At 43.6% G+C, this 19,478-nt stretch overlaps 1 protein-coding gene across 13 annotated transcripts in view; it reads right to left on the reverse strand.

The window, feature by feature from the left end:
* Positions 1–19,478, reverse strand: part of LOC110531730 (adhesion G protein-coupled receptor L3) — a 341,603-nt gene that overhangs the window by 18,930 nt on the left and 303,195 nt on the right. For all 13 annotated transcript variants that reach the window (XM_021615077.2, XM_021615078.2, XM_021615075.2 and 10 more), the window contains 4 exons: positions 17,882–18,091; positions 10,810–11,030; positions 4,520–4,586; positions 3,399–3,490 (listed from right to left, as the gene is read on the reverse strand). In XM_021615077.2, coding sequence (XP_021470752.2) covers positions 3,399–3,490; positions 4,520–4,586; positions 10,810–11,030; positions 17,882–18,091 — 590 coding nt within the window. The remainder of the gene's footprint in view (positions 1–3,398; positions 3,491–4,519; positions 4,587–10,809; positions 11,031–17,881; positions 18,092–19,478) is intronic.

The raw sequence follows: 19,478 nt of genomic DNA on the forward strand, positions 1-19,478 counted from the left end.
CAGTAGCCGCCTCCATCCGCTATTCGAGAGCGTACAGATGACATGTCTTTGTCCCCCTGCCCCTTGTTCCTGCCCATTTGAAAATGAACCTAATTCTAGATATTACACAAGATTACATTGAGAATAGCCTGACGGGTGAAAATATGATCACTTGATAAGAGAACAGCTGTGCAATTTGAGGCAAGGAAAAGAGCGCAAGCTTTTCTTTGCTACTTTCTCAAATGATCAATAGCCTATAGTCGCACCATGCAACTATACAAACCTTAGAATGTCTTAATTACAACATACAGTGCATTTGGAAACTATTCAGACACATTGCCATTTATTATTTTTGAAGCCTGTTTTTGCTTTGTCGTTATGGGGTATTGTGGGTAGATTGATGAGGGAAAACAAACTATTGAATCCATTTGAGAATAAGGCCGTAACGTAACAAAATGTGGAAAAAGACAAGGGGTCTGAATAATTTCCGAATGCACTTTATGTTGTAATTTCTAAGACATTCTAAGGTTTGTATCATTCACAACTACAGTTGCCAAATCATTCTAAATCGAGCATTTAGGACCTGTTTCAAGTGATCACTTTTATGCTCAACATAGCCAGTTCATATGCGCCCTCGCTCTGTAATGGTAAAAAAATATCCTTTCTATTTTATTCAGCTAAGTTCAATTATATTATTCTAACTATAAAATCAGATCAAATAAAATAATGGTACGGGGCTTATAAGCATATCTTGTCAGCTAAATGAACAAGCCTACAGCTTATGGCATGGAGCATAGCCAGATAATATAGGCTTACAGTAGACCAACTCATATTCTGTTCTTCTGAAATACATTTTCTCTCCAAACATAATGCTTCTTTAGACCTGACTAAAATAAATAAAATATTTATTGTGATGGTGACCGCCACAGCCCTATTCACAAATAAACAAAACCAAGCTAAACTTATGGTCACCCTAGCTCCAATCAGAGTCCACAGAGACGCAACAGTACGCACGGCCCATTATAACATATAATCATATTCACAAACCTCATTTTAAAATCGGTTGTTATTGAGTCACTGACAAATGTCACAACAGACTGCGCAGCTCTGGGCTTTGAACTCTGCCGTGCCAACACGTCTCAGACCGCTATCGATACTATCCAAGAGAGTGCTGATGACACTGATACAGACGGCTCTGTCTAGTAGGGTGTTCTGTTGTCTATTAGGAACGGGATACACAGAGCAGGCATCCTCTGGAAAACGAGCCTCGGCACTGCAGGCAATGTGAGTGTGTGCCTGCGTGCGTGAGTAAGAAAGAGTGTCTACTGTATGTGAGAAAGAGTGTGACTGTGTGGGTGTGTGTGGCGGGGTGTATAGTGTGTGTGTGTACTCGCTGACAGAACTAGGCCAGCAGGGTCTCACTCCACTTTGACAAAAGCATTGACAGGCGGCTGGAGATGATGCCTAGCATTACAGCCATTAAACACAGTGATGCTTCTAGAGTGTCTTCGAACTGCCGGACAGGGAAAACACAGAAGCTCTTTATCCATCAGTAGGATATAGGAATGGTAGACAGAGGCAGAAAAACTACTTAAGCCCGGCCACAAAATAAGTCTACCCTGACACCTGGTTGGACTAACACCCCTAAGTGAACCAGAAAAATGCTGTGTCATCGTTTTGGCTGATTCCTTTCGTCTCCTAGAGGCGCAAAGGGCCTCACGGTGTCATTGTGAACTAATGTAGTGTTCCAAGACACCACCGACTCCACTTTGTTCCAAATGACCTTGAATTACTATTTAGTCACTTAACAAACAGATACACATCATGACCAAAAGTATGTGGACACCTGCTCGTTGAACATCTCATTCCAAAATCATGGGCATTGATATGGAGTTGGTCGGCCCTTTGCAGCTACAACAGCCACCACTTTTCTGGGAAGGCTTTCCACAAGATGTTGGAACATTGCTGAAGGGACTTACTTCTATGTGGCTTACCACTTCACGGCTGAGCCGCTGTTGCTCCTAGACATTTCCACTTCACAATAACAGCACGTACAGTTGACCAGGGCAGCTCTAGCAGGGCAGAAATTTGACAAACTGACTTGTTGCAAAGGCCGCATCCTATGACAGTGCCACGTTGAAAGTCACTGAGCTCTTCAGTAGCGCCATTCTCTGCTGCCAGTCTTTGTCTATGGAGATTGCATGGCTGTGTGCTCGATTGTATACACCTGTTAGCAATGGGTGTGGCTGAAATAGGCGAATCCACTTACTTTAAGGGTTGTCCACGTACTTCTTATATATAGTGTACCACAATCATAGCTAGACATGAAATACAAAAATGATTCAAATTTAAATCAATGACCAAACCTTCAACATTTTATCTAATCTCACCATTGAGACCGATTGTTTTGCGGTGATATCACAATAGGTGGTTAATTTGTTTTCACAAAACACAGTGAGCATATTAAACACATTCATACTAATTCCTTCATTGTCACTCAAACTGCAAGCGCCAGTACACTGTGGGGTTTATAATGTCATTCAGAGTTCCATATCCCGAGTGGCAGGGAGCGCACACCCAGATGCACACACCCACACACACTCCCATTTATGAATATTCATCCGTGTGTTAGCGGATGCCGACGGGCCAGGTTCATTCTACCAGATTGTCTCGTGGCCTTTTCCCTCAGCCGACCAGTGTGCTCTTCCGATAATGAAGTACGCCTGCTGGAATACCTGTCCTGTTTTAACCCTTGCCTCCCCACCATGACACAACCTTTGGTGATAATGAGTTATGAACCTGGAGGGCTCTGCTTCCTGCATCTCTGCATGGCCCTTCTCACCCTTCAGATGTGTTTTGAGAGGTTCACAGGTAAAAAAAACGGAATAAGTTATTCTAAGCAGCGACACATGGTATAACGACACAGCTTCCGTATCAAAGTCTAGGTTTAGTACGACGTACATAACATTGATTGTTCAATATAATTTTGCTGTTTCGGCTGCATTTATGCAAAATTGACTTAGTTAACATTTGTTCAGTATATGTGGCCCGTGCCGGGATCGAACCCACAACCCAGTGGTGTATTCATCCAACTGATTCTGTCGCAAAATGGTTCTTAAAACGGAAGCCAATGGCACGAAGCGGGGAGGGAACTCTCTCAATATGTCGGCCCCCCCCCCCCCCCCCCCCCGGGTGCACATTTTTTATTTTTTTATTTTTTGATGATTTGGATCAGTGGTGTAGTGCTAGGGGAAAAAACAAACGTGCACCAAGGGGGGGGCCCCGGGACATAGTTTGGGAAACCCTCCTCTAACACACCGAGCCATCAGAAACTGTTCTGTCATATACCAATGTACTAACTCCCATGTACTAATGTCATGTCTGGAAGGTCTCAATGCCTGAGAGGACGAGTGACTTACTTGATGTTGTCGAGGCAACCCGAGTCGGGTTTGAGGATGGCGGTGTGGTGGAACATCTTGTACAGCGCGATGCCTAGGAATATCACGTTGAGCTGGGAGAGATGGACAAAAGAGAGGAGGGAGCACAGCTGAAATGGAGTTTGTGTGTTTGTTGTTGTTGATGCTTTCATACATTTTTTAAATCGGGGAGACATTGTTACAGTTGAGTTGAGTATGTTGTGTCGAAACCCGATGTGGTTTCCCACTTTGCCAAGTAGAGCACAAAATTATATGAAAATTGTATTACAGTATAACTGCCACATATAGAAGTGCCATGTTGTACTTGACAATGAAGTTGAACTAGTTGGCTCCTGATCAATGCAATGGCTGGAGTCTGTCCAAAATGAATGTACTAAACATGCAGTTAACCATAGGAAGCAAACTACATTTGAGACTGATAGATTTAAGACTGTTTGCAGTTCTCCAAACTGCTCTCATCAGGAGTCATATAATGTCAAACAGAACTGAACATATAGGTTCGGTAGAAATACCACAAGTATAGCCCAATAGAGGAACCAAGTAGTATGGAGCATCAGAATTGTTGCTGTTATCATTTTTTATGCCTCAAACATGAATCAGCTAAAAGCTCAGATGTCATTGTGGACAAGAGGTACAGCTATCTCAAGATGGTAGACGGAGTCCTTGTATTTTTCCCCAGTATATGCTTATGCGGTTTATGAGTGTCTGCTTGTGTGTGCATGTTACTGAGTCTGTGTCCTATCTCTGTGCCTCAAGGTACAAAGTAGCAGCAGAGATAGCGTATGATTCCAGGCGGAAGTTCTGGGCGAAAATCAATCATTATCGTGGAACGGGATCACTCTGAGACTGAATACTGAGCAGTGTTCGTCTCTCCTCTCTCCCTCGCCAAAGACATCTCTGTCGGTTGTGCGGAAAAAGCGACTAACCGGAATAATTCACAATTCACATCCTCATCCATTTCCAGCCATGACACCTGACCAGCAGTGGCTTATATTACAGTGGAAAGTGGATGTTAAGCTCTCTCTGGACCATTTAAGTGGTGCCCTGAGGTGCTAAGTAGGGTTAATGAGATAGTATGGTAGTGGGAAAGTAGGGACGCTTACCATAATTATCAAGGTTGCCGGTCCTATGAAGCTCCAAATGAAGTAGGTGTCCAATCGAAGCCAGCACCTGGAGGGGAGGAACGAGACAGAAGAGAGAGAGAAAGGACGAGCGAAGAGAGAGGAGAGAAAAGAGCGCGATGAGAGAAACGCACAGGACATACATCAACATGGAGGCTGGAGTGACAAAGAGAAATGAGCACTTCAAACACAGTGCCCGCAAGGGGGTAGGAGAGTTATGACCGTTACATGAGGGTTACATGAGGGTTTGGAGGGAGGATTTGGGTGGTTTCAGTGTCATAACTTCTTATTGGCTGTGATGGTCACAACAGTGTTATCAAAAGGACAAAACTCTAATGTGGCTCCGGGCTGAAGTTTCCCCGAAGTAGCCTTGCGGTTAAGAGTGCCGGGCCAGTAAACAACGGTTCACTGGTTTGAACCCCAGAGCCGACTAGGTGAAAAATCTCTCGATGTGCCCTTGAGCAAGGCACTCAACCCTAATTACTCCTGTAAGTCACCCTGGATAAGACCGTCTACTAAGGTACCCAATCCTAACCTTAACCGTTAGTGGAGGAAAAAGCTCAAATACATCAGGATCAGCGTCAACTTCCCCCTACTTCTCTAAAAATGATCCTGTGTGCAGCTGGTATGTTCATTGGGTTAGAGGTTCATTCCATATAAGGAATAGAATAGTAGCACAGAATTGATGCTTCGAAACGTTTGCACAGAAAATAATAGGAAATTCTGAACTTCTTAATGGAATTCCATCCCCTTAATTGAATTCCATTCCCAACACACCTCCTGATTTGACGGACTTTAAATTTAATGGACTTCAACCATACAGACACTAATACCATTTTCACACTATTGTGCCGACCAAACCATACTTTGCTAACTCAGATACATTTTCTTATCACATTTTCATTTCGAGTACAGTTCCAGCAACTAAAGTGGATGTCTTACCAGGCCAGCTCAGAACAACTCGCCTCAGCTCGGGAGTGTGAAAAGCGCCATAGAGACAGATGAACTGTCCAGCCTCGTCGTGTTAACCAATGAACCACTCTCACGGTCACATTACCATATTAACAATGCAACACCGTGTGCTTGCTTGACTTCTCCGTGGCAGTTACTAGACTCTAGTTGGTTGATTGAAAGCGAACGGGCCCAGATATGAGAGCGCATGGGAGCAGATGTGGGATGAAGGTGATACTGGGAAGGCGAACGACAAAAAATGAAGTTGATTCATGACCTTCCGGCTAAATTATTAATAGTTTAATCTCCGGCGCCGCGCGATAGACCTCCATTTTTGGCCATCGGAAATTACAGTTTCCTACTCTGTTGTCATTTGGATGACAAAGAGGCAAAATGGAAGTGGCAGCGAATTAGCCGTAATTCAATAGCATTTTAAGGCAGATTGAAGTGTGAAGAGGAGTGCGCACTTAGCTTCGGACAGCGCAGGCCATACTCAAACACAGGGAGGAAACCCGACAATGCAACTCAAGATTTAATTATAACTTGTCACCTCATATCCCAGACTACGATAGTGAATGTTCAAGAAACACTGAAAAGAGATTCATTTTTCTTACATTCATTTCATGGACATTTTCACACGGCATAGCCCTAATGGAATTTTTCAACGATATAAAGTGTCGGTAGCGTTATTAGACTTGAAGTGAAAAGCTCAAAAGCCTTGGCCAGGTTTTTACTAATACTTCACACACTAACATGCTCGATCACAACCCGATGCCTTGATAAAAGTCAAAATATATATAACCAGAATATACCGAGACAGAAAACAATGCATGCATTCCAAATGGCACCATATGAGCCCTATGGGCCCTGGTCAAAGGTAGTGCACTATATAGGGAATAGGGTGCCATTTGGGTGCCAGTGGGTGTTCATTTTGTATTACTGGGACTTGATACTTCTCCCCCTGGTCAAGAGATGATGTAAACACACACAAGTAGTTAATATAATTTAAAAACATTTTTTTTTACCACGTCTGATCACAGAAAAGCAGATTTATTTAAAAGGCAATGGCTGTCATTTCTGCCTTAGTGCGTGAACCAGCAAGCCTCCCTGCCTCCTGTCCTCTCCAGTCATGACAGAATTCTCTGTTGCCTTTTGAGTCTATCTATTTTCGCTTGTGTCAGGCTGAAGCTGTATTGGTGGCCATCTCCTCAGAATCCTCTTGGTAAAGAAGCTAAGGGAATAGAAACCTGGGAAACCTAGGTTCCCCGATAAGACAGAGTAGCGTTTTCTCTCCCAGCGTCTAGTGTTGGGTACTCACGTCGGTGACACTGATTCACAGCAACTTGACACATTAGTTTAGCTCAAAGAGACACTTTGTAGAGGGGGGAGAGAAAAGCGCTACAAGACAACTGAAAGAGACTTTAAGTTGCGCGTGACGACTTCTCTCTCATGATGGGCTCCAGCTACGCCAAGTTGTTGAAATGCAGTTTGTCTATTGCAAAATGGATAGAGTGGCCCTTAAAGTTTGAACAAACTGTCATTATTAATGTCAGACAAATGACCAAGTAAAGGATTTATGGTGAAATGTGAGCTAGGTGCCTTTTTTGGTTGCAATGTTGTGATTAGTGAATATGAAGTGAGTTAATCTTCTTATGGTATAACATGGTATATGTGCGTGTGTGGTGTGTGTGTGTGTGTGTGTGTGTGTGTGCATGTGGTGTATACAAGCGCACTTGAACATGTCCAGTATGACATGTTTGATGAAACATCTCATGAGCAAACTGCTGATGCTGATGCTGGTTTATATTTTTTCGATCGGCTACAGATTTAGTGAAAGAGGAACGGTGTCTCCGTGTCATTGTTAGGACGGCGGTTCATGTTCCAGAGAGAAGCGCGAGAGCAAATCAAATGAGCATCTCGAACATCTTCTGCGGGGAAACAGAAGAACCGATGAAGACTGCCGTCTCGCCGTCTACCTTTCTCTCTTCGTCTCCGTCTAGCGCCCCCCCCCCCTCTCCCCAATCTCTCCATCTATTGCTCCCTCAGATATTGCTCCCTCCTTCACTGCAGCCGAGGTGAGTAAGACATTTAAACGTGTTAACCCTCGCAAGGCTGCAGGCCCAGACGGCATCCCCAGCCGCGCCCTCAGAGCATGTGCAGACCAGCTGGCCGGTGTGTTTACGGACATATTCAATCAATCCCTATACCAGTCTGCTGTTCCCACATGCTTCAAGAGGGCCACCATTGTTCCTGTTCCCAAAAAAGCTAAGGTAACTGAGCTAAACGACTACCGTCCCGTAGCACTCACTTCCGTCATCATGAAGTGCTTTGAGAGACTAGTCAAGGACCATATCACCTCCACCCTACCTGACACCCTAGACCCACTCCAATTTGCTTACCGCCCAAATAGGTCCACAGACGATGCAATCTCAACCACACTGCCCTAACCCATCTGGACAAGAGGAATACCTATGTGAGAATGCTGTTCATTGACTACAGCTCGGCATTCAACACCATAGTACCCTCCAAGCTCGTCATCAAGCTCGAGACCCTGGGTCTCGACCCCGCCCTGTGCAACTGGGTACTGGACTTCCTGACGGGCCGCCCCCAGGTGGTGAGGGTAGGCAACAACATCTCCTCCCCGCTGATCCTCAACACTGGGGCCCCACAAGGGTGCGTTCTGAGCCCTCTCCTGTACTCCCTGTTCACCCACGACTGAGTGGCCACGCACGCCTCCAACTCAATCATCAAGTTTGCGGACGACACAACAGTGGTAGGCTTGATTACCAACAACGACGAGACGGCCTACAGGGAGGAGGTGAGGGCCCTCGGAGTGTGGTGTCAGGAAAATAACCTCACACTCAACGTCAACAAAACTAAGGAGATGATTGTGGACTTCAGGAAACAGCAGAGGGAACACCCCCCTATCCACATCGATGGAACAGTATTGGAGAGGGTAGTAAGTTTTAAGTTCCTCGGCATACACATCACAGACAAACTGAATTGGTCCACTCACACAGACAGCATTGTGAAGAAGGCGCAGCAGCGCCTCTTCAACCTCAGGAGGCTGAAGAAATTTGGCTCGTCACCAAAAGCACTCACAAACTTCTACAGATGCACAATCGAGAGCATCCTGGCGGGCTGTATCACCGCCTGGTACGGCAACTGCTCCGCCCTCAACCGTAAGGCTCTCCAGAGGGTAGTGAGGTCTGCACAACGCATCACCGGGGGCAAACTACCTGCCCTCCAAGACACCTACACCACCCGATGTCACAGGAAGGCCATAAAGATCATCAAGGACATCAACCACCCGAGCCACTGCCTGTTCACCCCGCTATCATCCAGAAGGCGAGGTCAGTACAGGTGCATCAAAGCTGGGACCGAGAGACTGAAAAACAGCTTCTATCTCAAGGCCATCAGACTGTTAAACAGCCACCACTAACATTGAGTGGCTGCTGCCAACACACTGACACTGACTCAACTCCAGCCACTTTAATAATGGGAATTGATGGGAAATGATGTAAATATATCACTAGCCACTTTAAACAATGCTACCTTATATAATGTTACTTACCCTACATTATTCATCTCATATGCATACGTATATACTGTACTCTATATCATCGACTGTATCCTTATGTAATACATGTATCACTAGCCACTTTAACTATGCCACTTTGTTTACATACTCATCTCATATGTATATACAGTAGATACCATCTACTGTATCTGCCTATGCTGCTCTGTACCATCACTCATTCATATATCCTTATGTACATATTCTTTATCCCCTCACACTGTGTACAAGACAGTAGTTTTGGAATTGTTAGTTAGATTACTTGTTGGTTATTACTGCATTGTCGGAACTAGAAGCACAAGCATTTCGCTACACTCGCATTAACATCTGCTAACCATGTGTATGTGACAAATAAAATTTGATTTGATTTGATAATTGGGAGTCATGTGAACGCTAAAGACGCTAACCACAACGGCTTGACATTCACACGGCTACGGCTAGTGTTTGAGCTTGCATTTTCCACTGTTAAACATTTTGTCAAGTCAGCAGAAGTCCTGTTTGAGAATAACCGCTCAGGTTTTAATGAGCAGAAAACGCTACTCATTATTAAGGGGTGATGAGGAGCATTAGTTATTGCAGCAATGCCAAATATATATCGTTGGAGGCTAACGACTACCACACATTGTTTTTACTCAAAATGAGTCAGCCGAATCAGTATGGCTGTGGGAATGTGTGAGAAGTAAACTGACTAACTAAATGTGCAAATCAAATGTAGTGTCAGGACAGGAGTTTTTCTTGTGTAGGTGACGTGACGAGGAACAACTCTGTGCCCTTTTATAGTCTACAAGATGTTTCTATTTCAGGTCACACGTTCAGGAAACCCCTCATCTGGGAACATATTCATAAAGAGTCTCAGAGTAGCCATTTTTACATCAGTAGATGTCACAAAGTGTTTATACAGAAACTCAGCCTAAAACACCAAAGAGCAAGCAATGCATCCTAGACCAGCACTCCTACTCTGAGACACATTATGAATACAGGCCATGATCTTAAAATGAATAACAATTTCTCTAAAAAAAACAAAAAACAGAATGGCACAGCAGAATGGAACTACATCTCGACAGCCGTTAAACAAACAAACGCCCAGAATAACCTTACTGAACCTATCACAACCATATTGAATAGTTCAGATATGGCCAACAGCCTGGCATTGTGTACCAGTCATGCTGGTCATACAGATGACTTCTTTGAACAAGCCATTATTTAATTTTTTAAAACTTTTTGAATTAAAAAAGTATATGTTATTATAGTATAATACATGCCACTTAGTAGACAGTATTATCCAAAGAAACTTACGTTTTTCATATGGTTGGTGCCAGCAGGAATCAAACCCACAATCCTTTGCATTGCAAGCGCCATGCTCTTCCAATTGAGCCACACAGGACCATATTGGCTATGCCACCAGCAGCCTTGCCTCCAAGTAAGAGCTTGTCTAGAAGTGTTTCCCAAACAGGTCCCAAGACCCCCTGTTGTTTCACACATTTGTTCAATTCGAACCCTAGCACACCAGATTTGACTAATCAAGGGCTTGCTGATTAGTTTGAATGAGGTGTACTGGAAAATATCAAATAGAGGAACACATGGTGCTTGCTGAGAGGTTTAAGCAACACTGCTTTAGAATCTAGACCATAGTAGTTAATGGGTTAATGGTGGGCATGGCATGGTTCTAACGACAGGGTTCCCTACAGCGAGGTTCTAACGATGGGGTTCTAAAGCAGTGGTTCGAGTTCCGGTAAATACTCACACTCGATCCGTGCCGTAGCTCCGGTAGTCGACGGCGGCCGACACAGCCACAACGAGCGCGGGCACGCCGTAGCCCACCAGGTAGAAGTAGCGTTTGCGCGAGTGCTCACTCTCGAACACCTCCACCAGCATAATGTAGAGCTGCACACCCTCCAGGAACATCCAGGTGAAGGCAGCCAGGAAGAAGAAGTGGAGCAGGGCAGCGAACACAGCACAGGCAATCTGAGGAGGGGAGAGGAGACAGTCCGGGTCAAAGGTCAAAGGCTTAAAATCGGACAGAAAACGTGTCGATGTGCAGCTAAGAATTCCAAGAACAATACGGACGACAGGTGTTACTCTCTCATGATTTTATTCATATTATTAAAACATGTATTTTCTATTATTCAAAAGCCCTTTAGGGCGTGAAACGTCAGTCTCATGCATTTGACAAGGTAGTAGACATAAATAAACAAGGAACTAATTACTTTTCAAATGAGCGAGAGTTGCTCCATGCTTCAAATGAAAAAGGGCATGATATCACCAACTGGAATGGACAGGAGCGCCAACACTGTGCATGCACACCCGCGTGCACACACACACACACACACACACACACACAGTGTACTTGCAACGACTGTAATTGATCCGATTATTGGAGCAATTGGTCATACGCGAGGTAATTTGTTCAACGGTCATTGAAATTGGTTTCAATTAAATGACTCTCAGGTTCAGTGGCCATCACCGCAATGAGGAGGAGTGATCTTTAAATTGCCCAGTGAATCAAGACCATCACATCTTATGAAAGGGAAGAGTAGAGGGCAAAAGCACAGCCTGCAAACGTCCATCGTTCAGCAGGGTCCACGTTTATGAGAGCAGGTGTGTGTCTTTCTGTGCCGGTCAATGCACTAATTGTGGAACAGACTTTACATTGCGTACCTCACACACACACACACCCCCTTTCACTGCTCCTCCAACTCCTCTCACCACCCTCCCTACTGCACCCTGTTGATAATGACTTTGCCCTTAGTGCAGAACTCTACCAGATACCTACCACAGCCAGCGACAGTCATTAAAAACAGTCATGGCCTAATCCAGATTATCAGCAGCGTTTAGAGATCAGTCTACTGCTCTACATCATGACGGGAGGTTTAGTGCAGTGGCGGGTGGAAAGGGGGGAAAAGGGAGAGGGTGAGGGGGAGCGTGTGTGTGTGGTCATTTGATAGAAACACAGGAGCTTGAGCTGTGTCAGGTGAAGTAACAGGGTGGAACTGGGAGAACCAGGGGGACTGGGGAGGAACTGGCTGAAGGAGTATTTGGGAGAGATGCTTAGAAAGGTCTAGATGAGGGCAGAGTCAGTGTTGGCTATAGATATCCCATGGTGTTAATTATCATTGTGTGTGTATATATATATATATATATATATACACACACACACAGTACCAGTCAAAAGTTTGGACACCTACTCATTAAAGGGTTTTTCTTTATTTTTACTACTTTCTACATTGTAGAATATTAGTGAAGACATCAAAACTATGAAATAACACTCAAAAAAGTGTTAAAAAAATAAAGAAATATTTGAGATTCTTCAAAGTAGCCACCCTTTGCCTTGATGACAGCTTTGCAGCTCTTGGCATTCTCTCAATCAGCTTCACCTGGAATGTTTTTTCAACAGTATTGAAGGAGTTCCTAAATATTCTGAGCACTTATTCACTGCCTTCCGCCTCTCTGCGGTCCAACTCATCCCAAACCAGCTCAATTGGGTTGAGGTCGGGTGATTGTGGAGGCCAGGTCATCTGATGCAGCACCATCACTCTGCTTATTGGTCAAATAGCCCTTACACAACCTGGAGGTGTGTGGGGTCATTGTCCTGTTGGGAAGAAAATTATAGTCCCACTAAGTGCAAACCAGATGGGATGACGTATCGCTGCAGAATGCAGTGGTAGCCATACTGGTTAAGTGTTCCTTGAATTCTAAATAAATAATTGACAGTGTCACCATCAAAGCACCCATACACCATCACACCTCCTCCTCCATGCTTCACTTGAAAACCACACATGCAGAGAACATCCGTTCACCTACTCTGCATCTCACAAAGACTCAGACCAAAGGACAGATTTTCAACGGTCTAATGTCCATTGCTCCTGTTTCTTGGCCCAAGCAAGTCTCTCCTTATTATTGGTGTCCTTTAGTAGTGGTTTCTTTGCAGCAATTCGACCATAAAAGCCTGATTCATGCAGACTCTTCTGAACAGTTGATGTTGAGATGTGTCTGTTACTTGAATTCTCTGAAGCATTTATTTGGGCTGCAATCTGAGGTGCAGTTAACTCTAATGAATGTATCCTCTGCAGCAGAGGTAACTCTGGGTCTTCCTTTCCTGTGGCGGTCCTCATGAGAGCCAGTTTCATCATAGCACTTGATGGTTTTTGCGACTGCACTTGAAGAAACTTTCAAAGTTCTTGAAATTTTCCAGATTGACTGACCTTCATGTCTTAAATTATTGATGGACTGTCACTTCTCTTTGCTCATTTGAGCTGTTATTGCCGTAATATGGACTTGGTCTTTTACCAAATAGGGATATCTTCTGTATACCACCCCTACCTTGTCACATCACAACTGACTGGCTCAAAAGCAGTAAGATGGAAATAAATTCCACAAATTAAAAAAGGCACACCTGTTAATTGAAATGCATTCCAGGTGACTACCTCATAAAGATGCTTGAGAGAATGCCAAGAGTGTGCAAAGCCATCATCAAGGCAAAGGGTGGCTACTTTGAAGAATGTCAAATATACAATATATTTTGATTTGCATAACACTTTTTTGGTTATTACATGATTCCATATGTGTTATTTCATAGCTTTGAGGTCTTCATTATTATTCTATTCTAATGTAGAAAATAGTAAAAATAAAGAAAAATCCTTGAATGAGTAGGTGTTCTAAAACTTTTGACTGGTAGTGTATATATCATGTCCAAACAATTGCATTTCCACCGGTGGACTCCAATTAAGTTGTAGAAACATTTCAAGGATGATCAATGGGCATAGGATGCATCTGAGCTCAATTTTGAGTCTCATAGCAAAGGGTCTGAACACTTATGCAAATAAGGTATGTGTGAATTTGTCATTATGAGGTCTTGTGTGTAGATTGCTGAGGAATTTTTTATTTACTTTATTTACTGTAACGTAACAAAATGAGAAAAAAGTCGAGGTCGGAATGCTTTCCGACGGCACTGTATATCCTCCAAACACCGGCTTCGAGGGCATTATCACTTTTATGCAACAAGTTACCAACCTATTCAAATAATAATTTACATATTTTCCAAAAAAAAAGGTATTTTGACAAATGTATTCATATTATGTTATCTTTCCACAATATATAGTCCCGACACAAATCTGTGGTTGCCACCCAAGCCGGCTGGTCGTTTGTTCTATCGGTTTGGTTGCTAGAGACGTGACCAAGTCGTTCGGTCTTTTTGTTCTCTATCTATGGACGCGGCCCAGTCGTTCGTTCTAAATGTTCCATTGCCATACAAGTTGGCAACGTTCTTATCCTTTGCTTGCGAGTTAGCAAACTACAGCAAAAACAGTCACGCCAAACAGTGCAGCCAGAATAACAGAAAAGTAGTTGCATTTGTGTTTGTTTAAGCTGTTTTCTAGTGACATTTATTTGGATACATTCATAACAATGAGCTAATGATGCACGATTTCGGCTGGCATGGAAAATGTGCTCTCGCATCAGGACACTGTTGTTCAGAGGAGCTAGCCAACAACACAGCTAAAACAATCACTTCAAACTGAAGCTGGAAAGACCGCAAACTAGCTTCACTTTGTTTCATTTTAACTGTTCTATTGACATTTCTTTGTATAGATCCATAAAAATGTTGCTGATTCATGATTGACTGGCTGAGAAAAGCTGCGTGCATGTCTGTCTCATCCCGACTCCAACACATTCATTGCTATGGTACAGCTGGAGATCGAATTTCAATACTGAAACAATGTTGCAAATGTCAGAGAGACAGACGGAAAGGTCTGTACAAATCTACGCTATTGAAAACCAATTGCTCGTCTAAAAGAAATGGGAGATAATGTCTAGATGCTTGGATTTCAAGTTTATAAATTGTCTGGTTGGGCTGATGACAGTGGATTGCAGTGGATTGCACGTCAAACATTTCAATGTCACAGCCGGTGGTAACTTGTGGAATAGACACCGTCTGGAATGCGGTTTTAACCAAATAAGCATTCAGGATTACACCCACCTGTTGTATAAATTCCAAAAACAAGTTGAGGAACATGATGTACTGTGCTACTCATAACCATGGTTACATACAGCTTCAAAACAGAATAATTTCAAATATATAGCCTAGGCTATGTTCTCATGTTCACTTGAGGTGTCTAAATTAGAACAGACCATTATATTTGTTCTAGAGGAAACACACTCAACCGTTTGCAACATTCACTTATTCCAATTAAGATAGCAGACAGAATTTATATCCATTGTACAACATGTCTTGTTCTTCATCTTTTCGCCCTTCAAAAAACCCAGATGCCCTAGTAAGTGTACACTAAAACCTTGATGTTCCAGTGGACTGCTGAATTGCCTTTTCGAGTGTAACTGGTCGTCAAGAGATGAGAGCTGTAGTGAAGCTCACACTGAATGCTTAAGTACCAGACATCTTTTTTTTAACAAGATCCAGGCAGAAAGTACTGCGTAAAGTCAGGACAGCCAAATAAAAACAATTTAACTGATCAGATTACACTGTAATAGGAAGATGTGCGCATAACGATTCAATAGGGTTAAGGTTCAAGTCTGATGGATTTTTCTCATTTACTAAATTCTTGGCTTAGCCCATGTTTGTTGAGTACTAACCTTTTTAGTGTTTGACCAGGATTTTTGTGTGAACTGAATAACTTTGAAGCAAAAGTTTCACTATAAGGAATGAAAAATGAAACCTGGTTAAAGGTCCTGTGCAGTCAGAAATATGATTTTCCAGTGTTTTATATATTACCACACTATGAGGTTGGAATAAGTGTGAGAATTATGATAATGCCCTTTCAGTTTTGGCCTGCCGGGCGACATCACTATGCGGAAAATGAGCTAATAGACCAATAAGAACACATTCCAAACCTCTCTGCCAATAACAGTGAGTTTCAGTTTCCCCCTCCAAGACAGTTCTAGCAACATTCTTACTTGATAATTTGCTCTTTGCTAATAAGCTACACTACATGACCAAATGTATGCGGACACATGCTTGTTGAATGTCTCATTCCAAAATTAAGGGCATTAATATGGTGTTGGTCCCCCCTTTGAAAGCCTTCCACTCTTCTGGGAAGGCTTTCCACTAGATTTTGGGACATTGCTGCAGGGGCTTGCTTCCATTCTGTCACCAGAGCATTAGTGAGGTCGGGCACTGATGTTGGGCGATTAGGCGTTCATCCCAAAGGTGTTTGATAGGGTTGAGGTCAGGGTTTTGCGCAGGCCAGTCAATTTCTTCCACACAGATCTCGACAAACCATTTCCTTTCTATATGGACCTTGCTTTGTGCTTTGTGCACAGGGGCATTGTCATGCTGAAACAGGAAAGGGCCTTCCCCAAACTGTTGCCACAAAGTTGGAAGCACATAATTGTCTAGAATGTCATTGTATGCTGTAGCATTAAGATTTCCCTTCACTGGAACTAAGGGGCCTAGCCTGAAACATGAAAAACAGCCCCAGACCATTATTCCTCTTCCACCAAACTTTACAGTTGGCACTCTGCATTGGGGCAGGCATCCGCCAAACTCAGATTCATCCGTCGGACTGCCAGATGGTGAAGTGCGCTTCATCAGTCCAGAGAAAGCGTTTCCACTGCTCCAGAGTCCAATGGCGGTGAGCTTTACACCTCTCCAGCCGACGCTTGGCATTGCGCATGGTGATCTTAGGCTTGTGTGCAGCTGCTCGGCCACAGAAACCCATTTCATGAAGCTCCGGACAAACAGTTTTTGTGTTGACGTTGCTTCCAGAGGCAGTTTGGAACTCGATAGTGAGTGTTGCACACGAGGACAGACAATTTTTACGCACTGTGTGCTTCAGCACTCAGCGGTCCCATTCTGTGAGCTTGTGTGGCCTACCACTGCGCGGCTGTGACGTTGTTGCTCCTAGATGTTTCCACTTCACAATAACAGCACATACAGTTGACCAGGGCAGCTCTAGCAGGGCAGAAATTTGACAGACTGACTTGTTGAAAAGGTGACATCCTATGATGGTGCCACATTGAAAGTCACTGAGCTCTTCGGTAAGGCCATTCTACTGCCAATGTTTGTCTATGGAGATCACATGGCTGTGTGCTCAATTGTATACACCTGTCAACAACTGGTGTGGATGAAATATCCGAACCAACTCATATGAAGGGGTGTCCACATACTTTTGTAAACATAGTGTATTTTTTGTCTGTTTTCAACCATTTTAATTGAAACAAATCACAGTAAGGTAAGTAAATGTTACCCAGAAACGATTTGAATCTTGAGATCAAAACAGCTGCATTGGACCTGTATCTACTGTATCTAGCAGGTGGGCCTTGGTGATAATGATGGTATGATAACCTGGTGAGTGTATATACAGAGAACAGAGCCATGTCTGATTCAGACCGGATGAACCAGGTGTGTAGCCTCTCAAGCTGATCAGTAACACTAATGGATCTAATAAGTGCCAGGTTGAAATGAAAACACATGGGCACTGGCCCAAAAAGGACTAGATCTGACACCCTGGATGCGTTTCAATAGTTTAATTTGGCTCCCTCTCCTCCTTTCCTTTATCAGAGAACTGATTTGGGAGACAGGTGTTAGATAAAACATCAGACTTAAATCCCAAACAGACTTCTGACTCGTTGCTTTCACTGTTTCAGATTAGTGCAGAAAAGGAAGACCAGACAAGGATTGGGAGCAACTTTAGACTATTGAGATGAGTCCCCCAGACTGGCTCAAAAGTAGAAACCTCCCCAACTTTTCAGAGAGACAAAGAGACACAACCCTAGGCGCTCCACTAACATACTGCTCTCATTGAAAACCATTGAGTGGGCTGTGTCTTTTGCACATCAATCGTCCGGCTTGGGAATGTTCTTACCGGTTGGTCAGCTCGGTTGATCCCCACCAGGAAGAGGGACTCTGCTATGAAGAGGCTGATGCAGAGGTTCTTGTGAATGGTGTTGCGGTCGCTCTGGAGGCCCCGGAAGAAGCAAAAGGTGAACAAGCTGATGAGCAGGCAGACCAGAGAGAGCAGGATGCCAACCCATGTGATGACGTCCAACAGCATGTCATGGACTGGGTCTGTATTCTGGGAAAGGGTACAAATAAGGAAATGCATTACATGAGATTACTGGATAGGAGTAGAAGACGCTCCACCAACATGAGACGAGGCGCAAGCAAAAAACAGAATGAACATTAGGAAGGAATAGGCGCAACTGTCGCTCACAACCAAAAATCACAGATGAGATTAACATAATTTAACACCTACTCATTCAAGGGTTTTCTTTATTTTTTGTAAAAAAAAAATCTACGTTGTAGAATAATAGTGAAGACATCAAAACTAGGAATTAACACATATGGCATCATATAGTAACCAAAAAAGTGTCATACAAATCAAAATCAATTTTATATTTGAGATTCTTCAAATAGCCACCCTTTGCCTTGACAGCTTTGCACACTCTTGGCATACTCTCAACCAGCTTGAGGTAGTCACCTGGAGTGCATTTCAATTAACAGGTGTGCCTTCTTAAAGTTAATTTCTTCCCCTTTTAATACGTTATACGTTAAAAGGTTGGCTGAAACAAGGTAGGGGTGGTGTACAGAAGATTGCCCTATTTGGTAAAATACCAAGTCCATATTATGGCAAGAACAGCTCAAATACGCAAAGAGAAACGACAGTCCATCATTACTTTAAGACATGAAGATTAGTCAATGCGGAAAATTCCAAGAACTTAGAATGTTTCTTCAAGTGCAGTCGCAAAAACCATCAAGCACAATGATGAAACTGGCTTTCATGAGGACTGCCCCAGGAAAGGAAGACCCAGAGTTACCTCAGATGCAGAGGATAAGTTCATTAGAGTTACCAGCCTCAGAAAAACCAGCCAACAAGTGCTCAGCATATGTGGGAACTCCTTCAAGACTGTTGGATAAGCATTCCAGGTGAAGCTGGTTGAGAGAATGCCAAGTGTGCAAAGCTGTCAAGGCAAAGGGTGGCTATTTGAAGAATCTCAAATACAAAATATATTTTGAATTGTTTAACTGCAGATGTGGCCAGGGCAATAAATTGAAACGTCCATACTGTGAAATGCCTGAGACTACGCTACAGGGAGACAGAACGGACAGCTGATCGTCCTCGCAGTGGCAGACTATGTGTAACAACACCTGCACGGGATCGGTACATCCGAACATCACACATGCGGGACACGTACAGGATGGCAACAACACCTGCCTGAGTTACACCAGAAACACACAATCGCTCCATCAGTGCTCAGACTGTCCACAATAGAATGAGAGAGGCTGGACTGGGGGCTTGTAGGCCTGTTGTAAGGCAGGTCCTCACCAGACATCACCGGCAACATAGTCGCCTATTGGCACAAACCCACCGTCGCTGGACCAGAAAAGACTGGCAAAAAGTGCTCTTCACTGATGAGTCTCGGTTTTGTATCACCAGGGGTGAAGGTCAGATTCGCGTTTAT

This window comes from Oncorhynchus mykiss, chromosome 9 (assembly GCF_013265735.2).
Source record: "Oncorhynchus mykiss isolate Arlee chromosome 9, USDA_OmykA_1.1, whole genome shotgun sequence".
NCBI lineage: Eukaryota > Metazoa > Chordata > Actinopteri > Salmoniformes > Salmonidae > Oncorhynchus > Oncorhynchus mykiss.